This window comes from Pantherophis guttatus, chromosome 2 (assembly GCF_059756535.1).
Source record: "Pantherophis guttatus breed Tessera chromosome 2, ASM5975653v1, whole genome shotgun sequence".
NCBI lineage: Eukaryota > Metazoa > Chordata > Lepidosauria > Squamata > Colubridae > Pantherophis > Pantherophis guttatus.
Genome location: NC_142064.1, coordinates 24,292,501 through 24,314,065, shown reverse-complemented (window position 1 = coordinate 24,314,065; position 21,565 = coordinate 24,292,501). Strand labels below are relative to the sequence as shown.

At 40.6% G+C, this 21,565-nt stretch overlaps 2 protein-coding genes across 3 annotated transcripts in view; both read right to left on the bottom strand.

The window, feature by feature from the left end:
* Positions 1–3,588: 3,588 nt before the first annotated feature.
* FBXO4 (F-box protein 4) lies at positions 3,589–13,736 on the bottom strand. 2 transcript variants are annotated; one of them, XM_087888231.1, is made up of 8 exons: positions 13,545–13,736; positions 12,682–12,917; positions 10,864–11,084; positions 8,995–9,067; positions 7,438–7,604; positions 7,169–7,344; positions 6,442–6,535; positions 3,589–3,698 (listed from the first exon to the last, which is right to left on the bottom strand). In XM_087888231.1, the coding sequence occupies exons 1-7, from the start codon at positions 13,734–13,736 to the stop codon at positions 6,458–6,460; spliced, it is 1,143 nt and encodes a 380-aa protein (XP_087744357.1). In that variant the 3' UTR covers positions 3,589–3,698; positions 6,442–6,457. The 2 variants fall into 2 exon arrangements, with proteins under 2 accessions (XP_087744357.1, XP_034296701.2); XM_034440810.3 differs by lacking the exon at positions 3,589–3,698 and having other exon boundaries at positions 6,412–6,535.
* A 2,212-nt stretch (positions 13,737–15,948) lies between these two features.
* The window catches only part of RIMOC1 (RAB7A interacting MON1-CCZ1 complex subunit 1), a 9,485-nt gene continuing 3,868 nt past the window's right edge, over positions 15,949–21,565 (bottom strand). Inside the window, exons 2-6 of the mRNA XM_034440808.3 lie at positions 21,473–21,565; positions 19,697–19,843; positions 18,799–18,930; positions 17,561–17,675; positions 15,949–16,276 (exon numbers count right to left, since the gene is read on the bottom strand). The exon at positions 21,473–21,565 is cut by the window's right edge and continues 14 nt beyond it. Of these exons, the coding sequence (XP_034296699.2) occupies positions 16,011–16,276; positions 17,561–17,675; positions 18,799–18,930; positions 19,697–19,843; positions 21,473–21,565 (753 nt within the window). The 3' untranslated portion in view covers positions 15,949–16,010. The remainder of the gene's footprint in view (positions 16,277–17,560; positions 17,676–18,798; positions 18,931–19,696; positions 19,844–21,472) is intronic.

Sequence of the window (21,565 nt, the reverse complement as noted above, 5' to 3'; positions counted from 1 at the left end):
TCTCTAAAATTACATTTCAGTTTTCCTCTATCCCATTCAAGCCTCTTTGATCTACAAATGTCACCAACTCATTTCCCCCCATATTTTCAGCAGAAAAGGGTAATATCATAATCAGTGCCGATGAATATGGGATTTAGTCCCTGTTTATATTCAATAGCTTGGCCTACCAGCATTGTTGGTGCTGTGATTTTCTTCTTATCATTTTCTGCTGTTAATCCTGTTTATCTGGGTGTAGGCTGCTGGAGAGGATATGTTCTAGACTTTTCCTTCTTAGCTTCTTCATTGTTTCTTTAAAGATACAACAACACAGGGCTGAGCACGTAGGTCAGACAGACAGCCAAAAACAAGCCAGCAGGAGACTTAGATTCTAAACAGTAATGTGCCTCAGTGTGCATTTGAGTAGAGGCTTGATTTGGCTTATTTCCTGACAGAAAATGCTTAGGACAACTTTTCCAAACTCAGTTCTGTTGTGTTTACCTCGCTGTACCATGTTAGAACCCTGATACCACCTCACCGTGTCTCCTGTCTTTTCCCTTGATTTATCACTGGTCTACCGGATTCCTAGTCTCAACCTGTGCCAGCTTGTGCCATGTCAGTAAAAAAGGACTCTTTCCTTTTAAAAGTTCTGCCTGAGTTTTGCCTATCATTGGATTATGGCAGGCCTCCAGCTTGCTATCTTGTTGGCTGGCAGACAACTGTACTGGCACAGTAAAAAGTTGGTTTGTTTCTTTGTAGTTCGGAGCGACAAAAGACTTTTCCATGAAAAAAGAAAATTTGTGAGATTATTCAGTCTCATTCATCACCTGGATTGGAAACTAAATTTGTCCTCAGCTTTGCTTCCTCATCTATGGACCTTGAGGCTATACAACACTTTATGGTTCAAACAGGTACAGACTAATACTTACCTATATTAAACTTAAATGTTTCATCATTTTGAACCGAATCTAGACATTTTTTGGGGTGTTTCATGGGAAACAAAAGCTTCCCAGATCTTAATGAAAGTTTTTCAAGCCATCCATTTCATGTTTTTTTTTAAATTCAGTGTACACAGAATAATATTTTTTATTAGACCTTCTACCCCCCCCCACCCCATTCCCCCCAATGTCTGGAAAGAATCAGCAACCAGACTGAATGGATGGTCCTTCATCAAGAAGCTACCTCCATTTTGGTTCTTTTCTGATTGCACTGTTCAGCTCTGTGACTCACCACATAAAGCATCTGTCTCCAAATCCTTCATCCTTTGTGACGTGCTGATGCACAATTGTGCATTCAAAAGTCTGAAGTCCAGAAAATTAAACTTAAGTCACTGTGATACCTTAAGATACATAGATTCCATGTTCTTGGCAACAGTGCAGAAATGATTTGCCTTCTTTTGGGATGTCTTTTTGACTTACCGTATTTTTCGGAGTATAAAACGCACCTTTTTTCCCAAAAAAAGAGGATGAAAATCTGGATGTGTCTTATACTCTGAATGTAGCCCCGCCCAGCTTCTCAAACGGAAGTTTCAGAGGCTGAAAAAAGCATCAGAGCTTCAGAAAAGAAGCCCCCAAACAGAGCTTCAGAGGCTTTTTTTCTGAAGTTCTGTTTTGGAGGCTTTCAGAGCAGGGGTGGGTTCTAAAAATTTTTATTACCGGTTCTGTGAGCATGGCTTATTTTGTGGGCATGGTTTGATGGTCATGTGACAATTCTTTAGGCTTTAGCAGAGGTACTGGTCTACTAGGCTTTTAACCCATTTATTTTTGGAGCGTTCCGGTCTACCTATTTGTTTTTGGAGTGCACTGGTCTACCCATTTGTTTTTGGAGCGCACTGGTCTACCACCACACTGCCTTTTACCACTGATCAGCTATAGGGCGGCCCTTTGAAGCGCCACGGCAAGAGTTCAAACAGTTTTTTTCCTTCTAGGCGATCAGCTGGGACTCGGGAGGCAGCGAATAGATTGGGGCGGGGCCAGGCAGAGGTGGTATTTACCGGTTCTCCAAACTACTCAAAATTTCCACTACCGGTTCACAAGAACTGGGGAGAACCGGTAGCAACCCACCACTGTTTCAGAAGCAGGAATTTTTTTTTTTCTGAAACAGAGTTTTAGAAGTTTCAGAGGCAGAAAAAAAAGCAAGGCACAGAGCTCACAACCAAGGAACCTGTTGCTAAAATTCACCTCTGGGAACAGCTGATTGGGGTATTCCGGGAGCCGATCCACCTGCCAATCAGCTCTTTTCTTATTTTCCTCCTCAAAAACCAAGGTGCATCTTATACTCCGAAAAAAACGGTACCAGTCCAGTGTTTCTCAATTTTGGAAACTTTTAAGATGTGTGGACTAACTCTCAGAATTCCCCAGCTGGCAGCAGGATTGAGAAACACTATCCTGGTTTAATCTACAACCCTGGAATTTTCTGCTTCCATGCAAGTATTAACCAGCCCTGTCCCTGCCTAGCTTCCAAGCCCAGACAAAATTAAAGGTGAAAGGTGAGAGCCACCTCAAGAAAAAGTACATTATTGGGTACAGCTTTCTCCTCTTCTTTTAAAGAGATCTCTTTCCTCACATATGAAACCTGTACATATTCATAAATATTTGTTTTCCTAAAGCAGGGGTGTGAAACTTGTGGTCCGCTGGCCGGATGCATCAAGGGCTGGCCATACTGTAGGAAGAAATATCCTTCTGGGTTCAGCTCCAACTGGGGAAAAAGACACTGGAAACATGGAGACTGCTTGGAAAGATGGTTTAATGGTGGACAGGATCACATGGTTCAAGTTCCTGAACAGAAAAAGGGCGGAGATGCTGCGAGTCCCCGGGTTTTATGCCCTATCTGGCTTTGAACTTCCAGGAGCCCAGAAAGAGTATCCTGATTGGTTGTCAGACTCCCAGGGGGTGGGGGTCTTAGCTAGCCTTGCTGGCTGATGTAATCTTCCCAGGTGCCATGTGGTGAGTTTCTGCTGCTAGATGGGTCCTATTGTGTTGCATGCATTGCAATGCGTTGTCCCATTGACAAAGATTGAGTTTCTGCCTCTGGCCCATTGATAAAGGGTGGAGGGGGGCAAGAAGGTGGGAGCTGCTTCGTCTTTAAACCATGCTTCTCCATTTCTCATCCAGGGAAACATAATATTCTGCCTTTTTAATATTTCCTAAAATATTTCATTCTTCTAGGAAAGGGGTAGGTGCTAACTTCCTACAATACCCACGCCCGGTTTAGTGAAGGGGAAAAAAAGTTGTGATATATCATTTGGCGCCGCCATGACAACGTGAGTTTAACACCCTTGTCCTAAAGGAATGAACAGCACTATTCTGCTTCCAAGCTTTCCAAGGAATTTACTGGGAACAGTTTTGCAATTAAAAAACAACTATTATTCAGTTTCCTTTTCATAAAAAATTTAGTGCAAAATAAACAGGGGGTTTTAAAATATTTCTTGCAGATTTTCTGTCTCCAGAAACGGCTTACTGTATGCTATTCAGAAGAAATTTGAAGAAAGCGGCTCTATTTTTCTAAAATCTGTGAAAGAATTCATACTTCTATGTCGCAAAGATGACATCTGGTGGTTGGTAAAGAATGATACAGCAATGATACGGTGATGCAATGCGTATTTCTTAGAACGAAGTTCACCAAATTCCACAGAACCTATTTCTGAATTATATACAGGAGTTCAGTGAGAGTCTACATATCCAGTTTTTAAATGTACAACATACTGTAAATATTTTCAGTACCTGAAAAGGAAAATGAGGTCATATATTATTATTTTCAAGTATATTAAAACATGTCTGCTTGTGAGTACAGCCTTCAACTTAAGACCACAAATGGGACCAAAATTACTATTTCTAAGTAACTTGATTATTAAGTGAATTGCACCTGATTTTTTGCCACGGTTGCTAAGAGAATCACTATAGTTGTTAACTGAATCGTGCAGCTGTTAAGTAAATACAGATTTCCCCATTGCTTTGCTTGTCAGAAGCTGACTGGGAAATGTAAGAGATGACTGGGCTGAGCCCAAGGAAGGGGTCAAACATGCCATCAGTATCGAGACCCTTTGCACCCACAAGAGATCTAAGTCCAGCCCACCTTGAATTCTACTGACTCTTATCTATTGCCAATTTGCTTTGACCATTAGTAATTCAGATTCTTGGAGATTTGGCAATAAACCTTTGTATTCATGTGAACTGCCTGGGCTTCTGATTTTCCCATGCTTGATAGGAAAATTGCAGATGGCAATCACATGATCGCAGGATTCTGCATCTGTCAGAAATACATGCTGATTGCCAAGCGCCCAAATTTGGATCACATGACCATGAGGATGAGGCAATGGTCGTAAGTGTGAGGACCAATTGGAAGTCACTTTTTTCAGTGCCGTTGTGACTTTGAATGGTCACCAAATGAGTCATTGTAAGTCAAGGACAACCTGTATATTAAATCACAAATCAACTCCTATTATTTTTAAATTTCATTATTGAAGTGTCCCTAGGAATGCATGTATGCTTTTTTTTTTTTTTTTTAAAAAAAACCACATTTGTTTGAAACTTTCCTTATGAAATATAAAGGGGTTTACAATATGCAAAATCAAAATCAAAACAATTCAGCAGGCATTGATGTTGGCTGTTGGTTCAAATTGTTGGGGAGCTTTTGCCACCATTTTATAATAGCAACAGATAATATGAACATGAACCTCTGGAGTTGGCTTAATAGCACATCCTTTTCAGGGTCTTGATCAGTAGTGGGTTTCAAAATTTTTTACTACCGGTTCTGTGGGTGTGGCTTGGTGGGCATGGCATGGCTTGGTGGGCGTGGCTTGGTGGGCATGGCAGGGGAAGGATACTGTAAAATCTCCATTCCCACCCCACTCCAGGGGAAGGATACTGTAAAATCTCCATTCCGTCCCCAATCCAGGGGAAGGTTATTGCAAAATCCCCATTTCCTCCTGATCAGCTGGGACTTGGGAGGCAGAGAATAGATAGGGGCGGGGCCAGTCAGAATTTTCACTACCAGTTCTCCGAACTATTCAAAATTTCCACCACCGGTTCTCCAGAACTGGTCAGAACCTGCTGAAACCCATCTCTGGCCTTGATCATAATTTTAGATGGCAGAATCTTTGCCAGGAATATTTTTAGGGAAGAAACAGTCTCTGGTGGACAGCACCAATGGATGATGTGAGGACATATTTTGGAAATAACTTAGGAATCCAGAGAAGTTCCTATTTATGAGAACATAGCTATGATTCCTTCTTACTTTGGCAGATCTTAGATTAGCAATCTGGTTTTATCCTCTTTATCTTAATGGTTACAAGTTAGTATGTTGTCAGGCATGAAATACCATGTCTAGAACTGAAGATTCAATCAAGCTGATTGCTATAGTTCAGGGGTGTCAAACTCAATTTCATTGAGGGCCGCTTCAGGGTTGTGTTTGATCTTGGGTCCTGGGGTGGGCGTGCCTAGGGTGGGCATGGCCAGCTTGACGTCACTCATATCGGGGGCACTTGTGGTGGCCTGAGCGCTCTGCCAGTGAAAACGGGCTCGGGGGGGTGTGTGTTAGTTTTCACTGGCAGAGGGCTGCAGGACGCCGTCACAGCTGAAAACATACTCTGTTTTCGCTGGCAGAGGCACCATGGGCCAGTCCTTTGCTGTTTCCAGGGTGGCCCCGCGGGCCAGATCTAAGCACCCCATGGGCCAGATCCAGCCTGCGGGCCTTGAGTTTGACACCCACGTCTATGCACAAGAATCTTCTCAACTAAGGTCAGCACTGCTTAGAATTATATTAAGATCAATGGTAGTCAAGGAAGTTTGGACTTAATTCACTTGTGGCTACGTAAGGACTAGGCTGGTTCTTCTTTTCACCCCACCCTCCAAGTACTGCCACTCCTTTCCCCACATATAGAAAGCAAAAATGATCCATAGTACAATGGTGTAATCTGCAAGAGTTGCTAAGTGACAATTTCTAAATGCAAGTTTAAAATAATTTGCAATACAGATGTCAATTTATGATGTTGCCTAATGACCATTCAAAGTTACTATGAACCTCCCCAGGGTTACATATGACTTGAATTGTAACTAAACCTAAGAATTTCCCTGACACTTTATTTTCAAAAAAATCAAATAAAAACTGAGGGGAAAAAAAGCAGGAGAATGCATTTTCAAGAGCTGTTTGGTGTTCGTTTTGCTTTGCACTATGGAAGATGGAAGATTGAAGATTGAAGAGGAATTACTGGTGTGGGCTTCCTTACATAAAGAAATACTTACACAGAAAGGGTTAATTAGCTAGCAGTAACTCAGGGCTCAACTTCAGTCATAAATTGAAGACTATATGTAAAGGAATTACATCTGTCATTGCATAATTTTCTTTCCTTATTTCCATGTCTCCATTAAATCTTGAGGAAGATTTCCCAGCTCTTACTAACTGAGATAAATAACACCCTCATCATATTTGGCCATGTAAGACAGATAATTTTTTATTAAAACTGACTTGATTATTATGGATTTTAATGTTTGACATGTTCCAGGAGCCACTGAATTCCATCCAACAGTCCCACCAGTGTGGCAGCTTCGATGTCCTGAACCTGTAAAACCCAAGAAAAAGACAGATCCAAACTGAAACAAGTATTGTGGAATTTACAGTTGCCTTCAAATAATTAAAAAAAAAAACAATTTAATGATCCTAATGACCCTTAAATTCTGTGGCCATTGCTATCACATCTTGTAGCAGTCACAAAACTTAATTACATTATTTAATTACACGAATGTGGGAAATTTGCCTTCTTAACCTACTGTCAATCAATTATGTAATGCAAAGTTGACTACAGTGCAGGAAAAATATGCTTTAAAACTGACAAATGAAGTAGCAGAAGCCATTCCATCTGGTTGAATAAGAGACAGAGAACAAAGCAAAATCCAGTTGAGCTCTTGGCACTTTTCATTAATCACTGAAGAGCAGCCGATTCAGATCATTTGAACATGTTCAGCACTAGCCATTCATTATATTCAGTATCAATTTAAAAACGGGTATTTGATAGATTTTTTCCTCTTCTTCCTTCTCCATCTATCCTTCCTTATCTGTTATGCCTTTAGATTATAGGCTTGAGCACAGGCCTATATTTCTAACTTGAGCTATATAAACTACTCTGGCAATGTGTATGTGTGTCTGTATATGTGGTTAGATAACTGAGTATATAGCTTCAAAAAAATTATGGTACCATCCATGGTCGGTCAAGCAGGTTTAGTTGCAGCTGATGTGCCAGGTAAACACAAGGAATCCTTTCCTTTGAAGCACATGAAATGCAAGACAAAATCAATAGAGGTCTGGCCGAAGGCCCAAGTGTGGGATCAAGCATTGCTGACATCCAAGCAAATTCAATTTGGCGATTGTGTCCTGAAAAGAGAGATGGTTGTTTCATTCACCTCTGCCTGATGTACCTTAAATGTTGTCCTTTGAAAAATGCCAGCATTGTTCAAAAATTCTTACCTTTATGGTCCTCCGCATCGGCAACGAAGATGAATCCATTGGCTAGCCTGCACACATTCTGAACATGTTCAATTAGCTTATATTGTGTTGTCCCATCCACATTGCTCACTTCGTAGAACATCTTATTGATGGAATTTGTATCTGCTTTGTCTCTTTGCCTTTCTTTTCTGGAAAAAAAGACACTAATTATTTCAAAGACTCTGGGAAAAAGTAAAGCAGGGTTGCATGAGTTCTTTTGAGATTTGCGGCCAGATGTGGGTCTTATGGAATGTATCAGGGGTCTCTATAACTGGGGGGTGGGAAGAGAGATGAACATGATCAATGTGGAAAATAAACATATCCAGCATTAAAAATGCATTTTAAAGTCAATCTCCTGATTTCCTCTCAACTCTTAGTTAAACCTTAGTTAGTTACAAAACTCTGCGTGTGTGTCTTAGAGTCAGTGTTGATTCTTAGTGGTTGTTTGGATTAATCCCTGCAGTTTTCTTGGTAAATTTTCAGAAGTGGTTTGCCATTTCCTTCTCCTCCTTAGATCTGAGAGAAAATGACTGGTCCAAAGTCACCCAGATGGCTTCATTCCTAAGGCTTTGTGGTCTCCCAGTTTCTAGCCTAGTGCCAACTACTACATCAATCTGGCCCTCAGTCATAAAACTCAATAATTTTAATTTACTACAAATTGATCACAATTGTGGAGAGGAGCAAGAGTCACCAAGTAACCCTTGAATGATATCCCCGTCCTACTCCAGCTTTACAGCCTTGATTTAAATGATCTGATGACAAATGGTTTTGAACGGGGATGGCAAACCTATGACACATGTGACACAGATAACATGCAATGTCATTTTTTTGTGACATGTCAGGACTGTGGTCTCTCTGGAAGTTGAGACAGGGCCTTCTCTGGAGCTTCCAAAAAACATGTGAAAATGGGGTGTGCTTTCTTGCTGTTTTGGAGGCAGCAAGGCCACATAAGAGCATCTTCAAAGCATTCAGTCTTCAAATAACCTGGAACTGCCTTGGATAGGCATTCTGAGAAATATTTACGAGCCTGTAAGTTTTAATTTATTTATTTAATAAGAAATTTAAATAAATTAATATTACTCTTTATGATGTTTTTGTTTTTGTTCTCTCTCTCTCTCCACCCTGTGTGTGTGAGACACAAACACATACTAGTAGAATCAAGATACCACATTTTTAACATGCCCAGCCCAAAAGATTCACCACCACTGACTCTGAAAGAACAATGTGGCCTCTTCAAGGCCAGCTGATGTACTACTAAATAATTATCTTGTCCACTGGAAAACTGTTGTTTGAAAATTATGATGATATGACCCTTAATTCCAGCAACAAATCATATCTAGGAATGTTCTTTAAAAAACTGTCCCAGGCAAATAATTTTTTCAAAAGAAGAAAGTATCTATGGCTCTGTATCAACTACAGAGCTCAAAGTACTCTCTCAGCTTGGTTGTTGAAAGGTTGTTCAAAGCTTAGAGAACACCAAGAACTCAAAACAATTTTTTGAAATTAACTTTACCTCAGAACAAGCTCAACAAATGTTACCTAGTTTTTGAATACAGTGTCAGAATGTTAAAGTTCCGGCCATTCAAATTAAATGAGACTCCAGAGCCTATTCCTATTAGAGGAAAAATAAAAATAAATACAGTGTATAAATTAGAACATCTGTTTTTAATGAAGAATGTATTCAGTTTCATACAAATGCCTAAAATCAATTATTTCTGCATGCTTGAAAATGTTTTCCAGTTGTGAATCACAGTTAATGTAATTGATTAGATGAGATGATTAAAAATGTTTAATCATTAAATGATTAAAAATCTACAGAGAAATGCCCACACCTTGGTTGAGGAAGATTTGCTGCATCTCCTCTGACTATTATATTGACCTGAAAATTGTAAGATTAATTGTAAGATCAAATGACTTTAATCTCCTTTCTCATACTAAACTGACACTAGATACATGGTCTTAAATGGATAAAAATGTTTTCATGGAAGATTTGGGTAACTGCTGGGATCTAATGGCTAATATCAAAGAGTTTGTAGCATTTTCTGTAGGAGATGATTTACCTGAACCTGAGGATGGGATCAAACGTATCATCAGTTTGGAGTCACTACACCCCTGTAAGAGACCTAAGTCCAGCCCCCCCTTGAAGTTTGTTGACACCTGGCACCAATTTGCCTTGACTGTTAGTAGATCAGATTCTTGTGTATAGGTTGCATGGAATACAACTCATACTGCTTTTGAACTCTATTCTGACTCCTAATTTCCTGCGCCTGACATTTTCTAAGTTAATATATAAATACAATTTGTCACCTGGCACCCATTCTCACAATATTAAAATTATACTTACTTACACTTTCTTTTGGACAAGCAGCATTTTTAGCCTCAGAGACATCTATGTTATTAAATCCTATGAGACTAAAATGTCATTAAATAAAGTCTGGTTTATAGAAAAAATGCAAACCATACTCTAACAATATAGCAAGAGATGAATTGCATGGCATGGGGCCAGGCTATCTGAGGAACCATATCGCCCCAATAGGATTGACCTGCCCCACCCACACCGAAAGAATGGGCATGTTGTGGATAGCAATAGCAATAGCACTTAGACTTATATACAGCTTCATAGTGCTTTACAGCCCTCTCTAAGAGATTTACAGAGTCAGGATATTACCCCAATAATCTGGGTCCTCATTTTACCGACCTCAGAAGGATGGAAGGCTGGTTCAACCATGAGCCTGGTGAGAATCAAACTGCTGGCAGTTGGCAGAGTTAGCCTGCAATACTGCATTTTAACCACTGAGCCACCACAGATCCCATTGGTCAAGGAATTCCAGCTGGTGGAGTCCAGAAGAGCCTTTTCTGCTATGGTCTTACCCTTTGGTACATTGTGTCCCTCTAGATCCGGAGCCATCCTTTTGGCCTTCTAAAAGGGCCTAAAGATTTGCTTCTGCCAATTTGCCTGGATCTCCAATGGGGGTATGTTATCCTGGAGGTGATTAGCAGGTTGATATAGGATCCCATCTCCTTCCTGGGTGCATCATGTTCCCTTCCTTCCCATCTTTCTAATATTAAACCAATTTTAACATTATTTTAATGTTTTAGCTTGTTTTTGTGATTATAAGCTGCCTAGAATCACCTCTAAGCAAGGCGATACATACTGTACATTTACCAAATAAATACAAATAAAAAAATAATACTGTATGTTTACTAAATAAATAAAAATTAAAAATAAATTCACGTTATACTTATAACGGGAAGTCATTTCTTCATTACCCCCCTCCCCTTTTCTTTGGCTTTTGCAGTTTTTTGTCTTTCTTATTTTCTTCTTTCATTCTTAATATTCGTTCTTGTTAGTTTTATTCATTTTATATTCTCACAAAGTTTATAAAATGAAAAAGAAAACCACATTACCCTGTATTTGTCTAGAAGGCATGCCAGCAAGCGGCAGAATGTCTGGACTTGCCATCATTGTGTAGACCAAAGATTGATCCAAATCTTCCAAACCAGGCCCAAACATAGGAAAGCAAGGCTCTGCCTGTGTGATCAGTGACTGTAGAAAAGAAGACATGGTGCTATAAGTAGTCCTGTTGGGCTTCAAAAAACTTTTATGGAAGGAACAGCATTTTTTATACCTGCATTTAAAAAAAAAAAAAGCAATCAGCATTAGTTGACAATGTCCAATAAACATGGTGTGTTACTGTATTATACTTTATTCCTTAGCAGCTTCGCTCATAAGAATCTAGAGCAGGGGAGTCAAATTCAATTTCATTGAGGGCCGCATCAGGGCTGTGGTTGACCTCGGGGGTCATGGGGGGTGGTGGCCAACTGGGTGGGTATGGCTCAATGGTGGGATTCAAATTTTTTTACTACCGATTCTGTGGGCGTGGCTTGGTGGGCATGGCATGGTGGGCATGGCATGGTGGGCATGGCTTGGTATGCATGGCAGGGGAAGGATACTGAAGAATCTCCATTCCCACCCCACTCCAGGGGAAGGATACTGTAAAATATCCATTCCTATCCCACTCCAGGGGAAGGTTACTGCAAAATCCCCATTTCCTCCCGATCAGCTGGGACTCGGGAGGCAGAGAATAGATTGGGGCGGAACCAGTCAGAGATGGTATTTACCAGTTCTCCGAACTACTCAAAATTTCTGCTATCAGCTCTCCAGAACTGGTCAGAACCTGCTGAAACCCACCTCTGGTGTGGCCAACTGGGTGGGCATAGCCAGCTTGACCCCACTCCCCAAACTGCTGGCCTGTTTCCTCTTTGCACTGGGTAGACCAGGCCGAAGCCACGCTGGCCTGATGCTTCCTCTTCGCACTGGGTAGACTGGGGCGAAGTGATGTGGGCCAGCTCCTTACATATTCCAGGACGGCCCTACGGGCAGGATCCAGCTCATGGGCTTTGTGTTTGACACCCGGGATCTAGAATCACTGAGGTGAGGTGAGCAGTGTAGAAATGAAACAAACAAATAAATAAATTGATGTCCTGGGGGTGAGGTGGGGTGGGCGGGAGGAATTGGCTAGGAAAAAAAAAAACAAAATGTGGTAAAATGTAATTTTCTAACACACCCCTGGAAATTATCATAGTATAATACAGTATAGTTGTCATAATATATTTGTATAAAGACAAATGATACCAAATATGTGCCATGTTACATACACGTAGTCCTCAATTTATGTCCATCACTGGAACTAGGAATTCCATTGCTAAGCAAGATGGTTAGTGAGCTGTGCCTAATCTTAACGACCATGGTTGTTAAGTGAATCACTGCAATTGTTAAGTTAATCATGATTTGAAAGAGAATCCAGTTTTCCCCTTTGTTTGTCAGAACCCTCCTGGGAAGGTTGCAAATGGCGAGCACATGACCCCAGGATGAGGCAACTATTGTAAGGACATGCTGGATTGCCAAGCACCTTGATTTTGATCATGTGATCATGAAAATGCTGCCATGGTCATAAGTATGAGGACTGGTTGAAAGTCACTCCCCCCCCAGTGCTGTTATAACTTGGAATGGTTGATAAATGAATGGCTGCAAGTCGAGGACTTGCTATACTGTATAACTAAAGAGTTTTTTTAAAAAAAATACTTGAAAATGAGAGCCTGCAAAGCAATTCATATTCAATGAAGCTTTGCTTCATTAAATCAAATGGATTTTATTTTGGAGTAAATGTGCATGGAATTAAATTTGTTACTTTACTTTTCATCATTAGATGATTAAATACTTACGCTGCCATGAAATTACATGGGTCGATATTATCTGGCTCCACAAAAGGCTGGTTAAATATCTTTGCATCTGGGAGGGATTCCCAATCTATGGAATTCCAAGAAGGAAGATCCCGAATGAGGAAATATCTCCAAAGCAAGGGATCTTGGACCGTTATTCTCCAATAGTAGTTGGTGCTTCCCAAATAAATCAGCTCTTTTGGTGTGAGAAAGGACATAATGTATAATTTCACATATATCTGTAAATGAGACAATAAAAATGCAGTTCAGCCACACACAAAAAGCTGACATTTAAAAAAAAAAAACCTGACTTCAAGAAAAATCACAGTTTTATCTAAAGCTCCCCTATTTACAAGATAAAAACAGTGCGCGTTAAGTTAACATTTGCAGGATTTGAGAATTGTGTGAGAGAAATTGGGGATCTCAGTTTTTTTCACCAAAAGCTACAAGTTTGTGGCTTTTCTCCAGCGTTATCTTAGGACATGGTCAACTTCTTCATTTCTGGGGACATGAAGATCAGAGATACTACACAGGGTGCCTTATTTGACTTCGCCTGGAGAGCAAACATCAGCTGGAAAACAAGCTCTTAATTCATTCCCTGCATCCTCCCAGTGCTTTGCCTCCGAAAGAAAAACTTTTTGAGTTCAGCAACTCTTTTTTGAATGGAGCTTATATACTGTACTGACCTCGCCCACTGACTCTGCAAGGGTGCGATTGGCTGAATGAGGACCCCACCCCTAAGGCTTGTGGCCAATGAAAAGATGAAAGAGAGTGGCGGAAGAACGTAGAACTTATCCATCACCCTCCCCAAAATAACGGGAAGCGGCCGCGTTGGAGCTGGTGAGCTGGCTCGGGCGAGTTCCTACCGGCAGGCTTTCCAGGGCGCTGGACTGGCTCCCGATTGTCTCCTTCGCTTCCTCCTCCTCCTGCTTCTCCGGGGCACAATCGGTGTTTCTCCACAGCCTCGTCCGTTGCGCCCACTTGTCCCGAAGGTGTTGGAGGCTGTTGCGCAGCGCGCATTCCAAGGCGCGCCAGTCCCCGCCGGCATTCGCGGACATGGCAATGCCGCCGGCTGTAAAAGCTACGCCTGGTTTGGCTTTCGCGGAAAGAAGAGGGTTGATTTCGACTCCCCTACGCTGCAGCCAGGGCGGCTTTGGCTGAGGGCGAGTGGACTTAGCGGTCCGGACCGATGGAGGAGCCCAGCACCTCTCTCTCTCTCTCTCGGCGCGCTCTCCTAGCCGGTGGTTTATCCGCAGGTGGCAATGTTGGAGTTGATCCGTCAACTCGCTTCCCTTTCCGGGCGTCCCGCCTACTGCCGCGATGGCCCTGCCTAAAGGATGCTCAGCTTCCTGCTTATGCTGTTTTATTGGTTTACAGTAGTTTTCAAAGTAAAGCTGTAAGAAATATGTCCGAAGCAGAGGTGGGTTTCAGCAGGTTCTGACCAGTTCTGCAGAACCGGTAGCAGAAATTTTGAGTAGTAGTAAAAATTCTGACTGGCCCCATCCCCATCTATTCTCTGCCTCCCAAGTCCCAGCTGATCAGGAGGAAATGGAGATTTTGCAGTAACCTTCCCCTGGAGTGGGGTGAGAATGGAGATTTTAGAGTATCCTTCCCCTGCCATGCCCACCAAGCCATGCCAGGCCTGCCAAGCCACACCCACAGAACCGGTAGTAAAAATTTTTGAAACCCACTATTGGTCCGAAGTATTTGTGTGTCTTGAATGTTGCCGAGGATTTTTTTTAGAACAGCGAAATGCTGTATTCATTTCAGCCCTTTTACCAGTTCTCAGGACATTGGCCACTTTTCGTGGAATATTTCTTTATATTTCAATTTACTGAAATCTTCTAATCCACTAAACAAAATGTGAAAAAACTCCCAAATATTGAAATATGTATTTCTTTCAATTTTAGCCAGAAAGACATGTCATTCTGTATTTTTCCCTTGAATGAAAAGTCTTGGGTGATTAATATTTTGTGCAGCCATCTCTAGCTCTAAAAATGTCATAGAAAGCTACGTTAAACAGCGCACTTTAAGGTGACACATCCTTTTAACACCATGGCAAAGAAGTCTGAGCAAAATAGGGCAAAGCAATGCAAAATGGAGCTTGCGTACCTAGAAGCATCAAAGGATACTGGGACCCTGTAGATAATGTACCCCTGGACTATGACATGATTTCATCCTGCCATAGGAAGTGAAGACCGAGCTTATAAGGAATCTCTTGGTAGCTTGATAGAAGAGCTAGGAGGGCAGGGCAGAGTCCATTAGTACAAGCAAAGCAACTCCTTGAAATGTTCAGCAGTCAGTGTTTTTTTTGGAAGGTTGGCATGGCTGCTTTGAAAGTCAACCTTCAAGCTTTGTGGTGGGGCCACTGACAAAGCTCCATGGCTGTGCATCCTCATTCAGACGGCTGGGGTTAGTTTTTGAAATAGCCCAATATGCTTCTGAAGGAAACGGCCACTTTTAGCACTGAAGAGTCACCTTGTGCTAGCATCCATTGCAAGGTATGTCTCTTGGGTGCTTTGCATAACCATAATAAAAGGTCATGCTCTATTTTATGTAGACAAAGCTTAGCAGCCTGCCCCCTGGAAAAAAAAATCCCTTTTTTTCAAGCACCCCTGACCACTGTACCGCTCGACAACTGCAGGTAATCCTTGATTTACAACTGGTTACTTAATGATGGTTCAAAGTTATGATGGCCACACATATCTGTCCCATCGCCTATGATCATTTAGGCACTTGGCAACCAGCTCACCTTTATGGCTGTTTGCAGCATGCCAAGATCACATGACCATGAGTTGCAATATTTTTGCCAGTTTCTGACATTTACTTCCAGGTTTCTGGCAAAAAACCAGTTGGGGATAATTGATTTGCTTAATGAGACCAAGTTTGCTTAAGGACCGCATTTGCAGGTCTCCCCACTTTCTGATATTCATTTCTTTCCTCAAAAAAGTGACACTGCTTTAAGCAAACTTTTTATTCCCCAAATTAGGCAGAAAATTGCAGCCCAAGTATTTGGCAGTTTTCCCCAATCCTCATAAAAATTTCAGGAACTCCTGGGAATGCAACAAGAGTAGGGGCTTGGAGGGGCCATCTACAATTCATAGGTGCCTTCTACCTGAAATTGATTTCTACCCTCTAACCCTTCTGAAATTATTCCAGAGTAATTTGTATTACAGTTCCAACAATTTCTGTATAATTGAAATCAAGAAATGCACACGATTGTTAGCTCATTTTGAAAGAGATGCACCCATGACTCAACCATAAAACAAATTTATATAATTTTCTTCACTTTAATACTTGTTTTCAGTACACGCACCATATGCTTACGTCAGTTAGGATGACAATTGTTTAAAATAATCCAATATGCGCTTTGCATTCTTTGTATCCCAACCATGTGATCTTAAAGGTCCTTCACACACTGCAATGTATTTTGTTAACATTTTCTCTCCAATTTCCTGAAAGTCCATGATGATGTTTTCTGAACTGCCCGGGGATTCTCTATGCAGTTCCATGCCTTGATCTCCACAGTATTTCAGCCCCCAGTAACACATTTCTCCACAGTACATCATTGCCAACAGGTGGGTATCACTAAAAATACCTGCCAGAGGGGAAAGAAAACATTTGGAAGGTATCATTTGCATCAAGCAAACCCTAAGTCTGGTTAGAGTTACTTGCCCTCCCTTTCCAGTATCTAAAAAGATAAAGCCTCCTTAATGTTATCATAATGAATGTAAGGGTGACATGTAAGACACTGAACGATGAATTCATTCTATAGGTAGTCCTCGAGTTATGACAGCAATTGGGAACAGGATCTCCATCACTAAAGGTAAATGATTATAATGAGGACCCGGATTGTGGGGGCAATAAGCTGACTTTGTATAAAAAAGAACACCGCTTTGGGGGGGGGGGTGCGAAAGCCCTACTAAGCAGGTATATACAAAAGTATGAAGGCTATTGCTTAATGCATTGTAAGCCACCCTGAGTCTCCGGAAAAGGGCGGCATATAAATTGAACCAATAAATAAATAAATAAATAAATAAAGGTTCCCTTTGCACATATGTGCCAGTTGTTCCTGACTCTAGGGGGTGGTGCTCATCTCCATTTCAAAGCCAAAGAGCCAGCGCTGTCCGAAGACATATCCATTGTCATGTGGCCGGCATGACTAAATGCCAAAGGCGCACGGAACGCTGTTACCGTCCCACCAAGTTTTTCTACTTGCATTTTTTACGTGCTTTCAAACTGCTAGGTTGGCAGAAGCTGGGACAAGTAACGGGAGCTCACCCCGTTATGCGGCACTAGGGATTCGAACTGCTGAACTGCAAATCTTTCGATTGACAAGCTCAGCGTTTTAGCCACTGAGTCCCTCCATCACTACATGCAGTCATAAAGCACAATGTCATAGCAATGAGCTACAACTGACAAGATTGCAGCATAGAAATCAACCAACCTAATTAAATCCTTTAAATTATATTTCTCCTTATTATACTCAGCTTTCATTCTATATCAATGTGGTTGGCAAAAATCCCTTTTTGCACAAAACTGAAAACTTCCATCAAAAACCATGAAGAAAGCTATGAAAAGATGAGGGGTTTTGGAGTGGGGGAATTAATAGATAGAATGAGGGTGGATCCTGAATAAGGGCATGATGAATTAATAATTATATAATTAGTATAATAATTATATTAAGCAATAATTATTATTGAATTCCCTAGTTTATTTTACAGGGATGATATGAGAAAATGAGATCTAAAGCATCTGAAAATAATGTGCAAATAAATGCTTCCAACTTGCAAGATTTAGCAGCTTTCTCTAAAACGTGCCTTTATTTCAATGTGCAGCTGAGAATCCTTTTTACTAAGAAGCATTAATATGGAACACTTACCTCCATTGACCAATATAGCTGTGCCTGTATCTCGAACTACAAATTCCTCATTTCGGTTGTCAGAACATCTAAAATCAAGCATCTTTATCAAGTAATGGATTCCTTCCTTAAGGAACTGAAGTGAAAAATAAATGGCACTTAAGATAGCCTTTTCAATACATAGTCTTCACAACAGAAAAATCTTCACGAAACACACAAATTTCCAAGCTATAAAAGTTACATTATTTACTTTCTATTTATCAGCAGACTCAAAAATAAGACTCTGTGTAAATAAGAGCAATGTACTGATGGATGCTATCAATACATAACTAAGCCAAGGGAAAGTATTTGTGTCTTACAAGAGGCTGGTTTTTTTGATACGGGTGTCCTGAACATGAAATGTTCTCTGTGCTATTTACACCTGATGCCAAATCTTGGTAGGTTTTAGCAATAAGGACTTGTTTGATCAGGCTTGAGGTAGAATTTAAGCCGCTGATATCTCATTATGTTTGCTACCTTGAATTACTGTAATAGATGGGATAAAAATCTAATAAATAAAATAAATATGATTTTAACTGTTGTATAGGACTTCATTTGACATGTTCTGGTACTCTACTTTTACTAAAAATCAGGCTGAATTCCTCTATAAAGAACTTAAAAGTTCATACCAAAACACATCTTTGTTTATTCTAGAATAAAATAAATATAGGAAGTTTCAGTTTCTACTGAGGGAGATTACGGTCTTCAAAAACTATGGCACTTTCCTCGACCTGAGAATCCTTCACGTGTGAACTTTCAATTTCTAGAATTATCTGCAATGAGAGAATGCTGGCTAGAGAAGTCTGGGAGTTGAAATCCATGTATCTGAGGAACACACAGTATTTCTTCTTCAGTCATGACAACAAAGCAGAATTCTCAGTCTTGGGCATTTTAAGATAGGTGGATTTTAACTCCCCAAATTCCCATCCTGCATAGGGAATTCTGGGAGTTTGAGCCCACCCATCTTAAAATGGTCAAGGTTGAGAAACACTGGTTTAAGGGAACAAGAGGGGAAATTCAATCTATGCTAAGCCATACATTTTGATTCACTGCCTTTTATTTGTACTGGAAAAATATTTAAAGAATTGTCAATTTCTCATAGTCCAAATTTCAACTGGTATCTTGTCTATGTAATTGGATCTGGAACTTATTTTGAAAAATAGGCATCATTCTTGCAGGAGGGGGCAATATTTTTATTGTGATGGAATGGGAAAATATACCTTTTTAAGTAAGTCATTCTCCTTCCTAAGCCATTCCTTTCTTCCTTTAACTGTGTGGCAAAACATGTAGATCAAAGCTCCTCTTCTCCAATAAAGGCATTCCAGCAATTCAATTCCAAGTACTTCAAGCGGCTAGGAAAAGATGCCCATCAGTGAAAAAACTTGAGCTTCATATAAACGGGAAGAACAGACGCTTCAAACATGTAGCTAGAGCAAATTCCTATAAAATAGGGATCAGCATCCTTTCCAAATACCTGGCATTATCATGCAATTTCACCTCCTGGTAGCATTACATGGTCAAAATATTAAACAGTTACCGTGTTTCCCTGAAAATAAGACCCTGTCTTATATTTTTTTGAACCCTGAAATAAGCACTTGGCCTTATTGCCATGTGCTCAAAAGCCCAATTGGGCTTATTATCAGGGGATGTCTTAATTTGGGGGAAACAGTAGTATTAGAAATCTAAATATTTAAAAGTTCAATAAGGCCAGCCTTGTGATAGCTTGAAAAAGCTATTCTCATTTTTTGTCATCTTTCTCTTTCAAAACTGTTGTTATTTGTAAACTAATAGGGCATAAAGTGTTACGTGGCACATGGTGCTCACAGGTATTACAACACTAATTCCAAGAATTAAAAATGTGTTTTCTACTTGATAAAATTTAAAAAAGTTAAGTGGCACACAAAAGCCAATCAGACATTAAGCTACCTTATACCGATCTGACAGAGAAACACACTGCTGGGTATGATTGCTGCAAAATATACAATAAAAAGTGCAGGAATGAAAGATCATTTAAGTTTTTTGATAATGGAAGGGCTTTATTCAATGTTGGTCATCAATGTTGATCATATTCTTGAACAAAAGGTCTATTTGAGCGATTATGGCTGACTTAATACTTACTTCTTGGAAAACACCACTTTCATTGACCAGGTTTTCTGGCTCGGAGAGTGCACCAATTAGTTCCTCAACTTTCTGCAGAGAGGATTCTTCTGGAAACTCTTCATCAACAAGTTGGTTTTCTTCAAAATATGTGATATCTAATAGCGCCTTTAAAGAGACGGAGGAGCTTAGGTTTTGTTAGATGCAGCCTGCTTACACCTTCCTAACTTGGCCAAGAAATATGGCTGCATTAAGTTAAAGGTGGATTTTAAGTTAACTTTTCTTTACATTTCAATGGTGGCACTTTCCCTTATTAGTAAGGCAGCTATTTTAAAAACTGCAAAATTGGGTTATCAGTTTGAACTGAATTCGATTTACTGAAGGGTTCACAGCTTTGCAACTAGAGATTATTATTTTTTTTTGCAGATCACAAGAAGAAACCACTGTTTTCCAAGCAGAAAAGCCCATTGGCCACAATCCTGTGCTCCATTATCAAATCATTCCACTGAGATCACCTGGAACACTCTTGGGAAAGGCACCTTAGCAAATCTAAGAACAGAAAAAGAACTAACAACAGATTGCAGAACATTTTGGGCTGGCATGGTATTTGACTTCTTGAGAGTTGTGCTAGGCAATGCATGCCAACAAATGGATGTGGAAAAACAGACCTTTTGGAGCAGTAAGGTCCATATGTGGCCCTAAGCAGGCATATGATCCATATTGCTGTGGCCTATCAACCACAAGCCCCTCCAGCAGCCGAATCAGATGAGGAGGCGGCGTAGAAGTCAGGGTCAGCATCAAGGCAAACTGAGAGCTCCGAGGGGAAAGAGGGAATGATGCTGTCAGAAATAGAGACAGAGGTGGAACCTGGGTTGTCCATCAGCCCTTAGATGGAGAGTCAACAGCCCCCAGGTCTGGAGATGGCTGATGTGGAAGAGGAGGAACAGCTGATGGGCGAAAGGCAGAGAAGAGGAGAACAGTGGAAATCTATGGGCTGACCCTTGGGACGGAAAAGCCACTGCTGCTAGCGAAGCCCCACCTTAGCTCTGTGGGTAAAAGACAGGGGGCGGAGATGAATAGGTGTGGCAGACAACTATTCATCTTCTGGTGGGATGGACTTATTAGCCTGCTGTGAGAGAGACAGAGAGACTTTTTGCTGGGGCTGCTGGCGCTCCTAATAAAGGGAACATTTATTTAACTACAGAGGGTTTGTTGTGTTTGGGAGCCAGGTCAGAACACATATGTGGCCCTGAGCAGACATGTGGACTTCAACTGTCGGAACATGCTGGCTGGGGAATTCTGGGAGTTGAAGTCCACATATCTGAAAAGTTGCACAAAGATGCACACACTTATACAGCTTTTAAAACTTCTACGAGCATTTATCAGTTTTAATAACCTGTTTAGAACAATATGTTATTTGTAAAATGTGTCATCTATGTAGCCACAAGTGAAAAAAATGCACTGAAAGCAGCTTTAATCAATGAAGATCTCAGAACGCATATACAATCCTAAATCATCCAGTTCACTTTCAGTGTTTTAATAACTAGTTCAAAGGTTAGACAGATTGGTCTGGTTTAATCATATTTAAACATACAATCCTGATTTTTATTCCCAGTCCCATTAATTTTAGCTCTATTCTAATTCAAAAACAACGGGGAAGATAATTCAATCAATTGGTTCAATATTCCTTTCATATTTGTTTTGAATGTCTCCCTAACTTCCATTATCAAGTAAACATGTTTTGATTTCAATGAACCATATTCACAAGCATGATGAAAATTCTTTAATTCATAATACCTGTGTATAAAGTTGTATAAGTCTAGAGTATGTGAAGTTGTCCCCGGATTCATCTGAAAATTCTGCTAGGTTTTCCAGGGTAGTAGAGGCCTG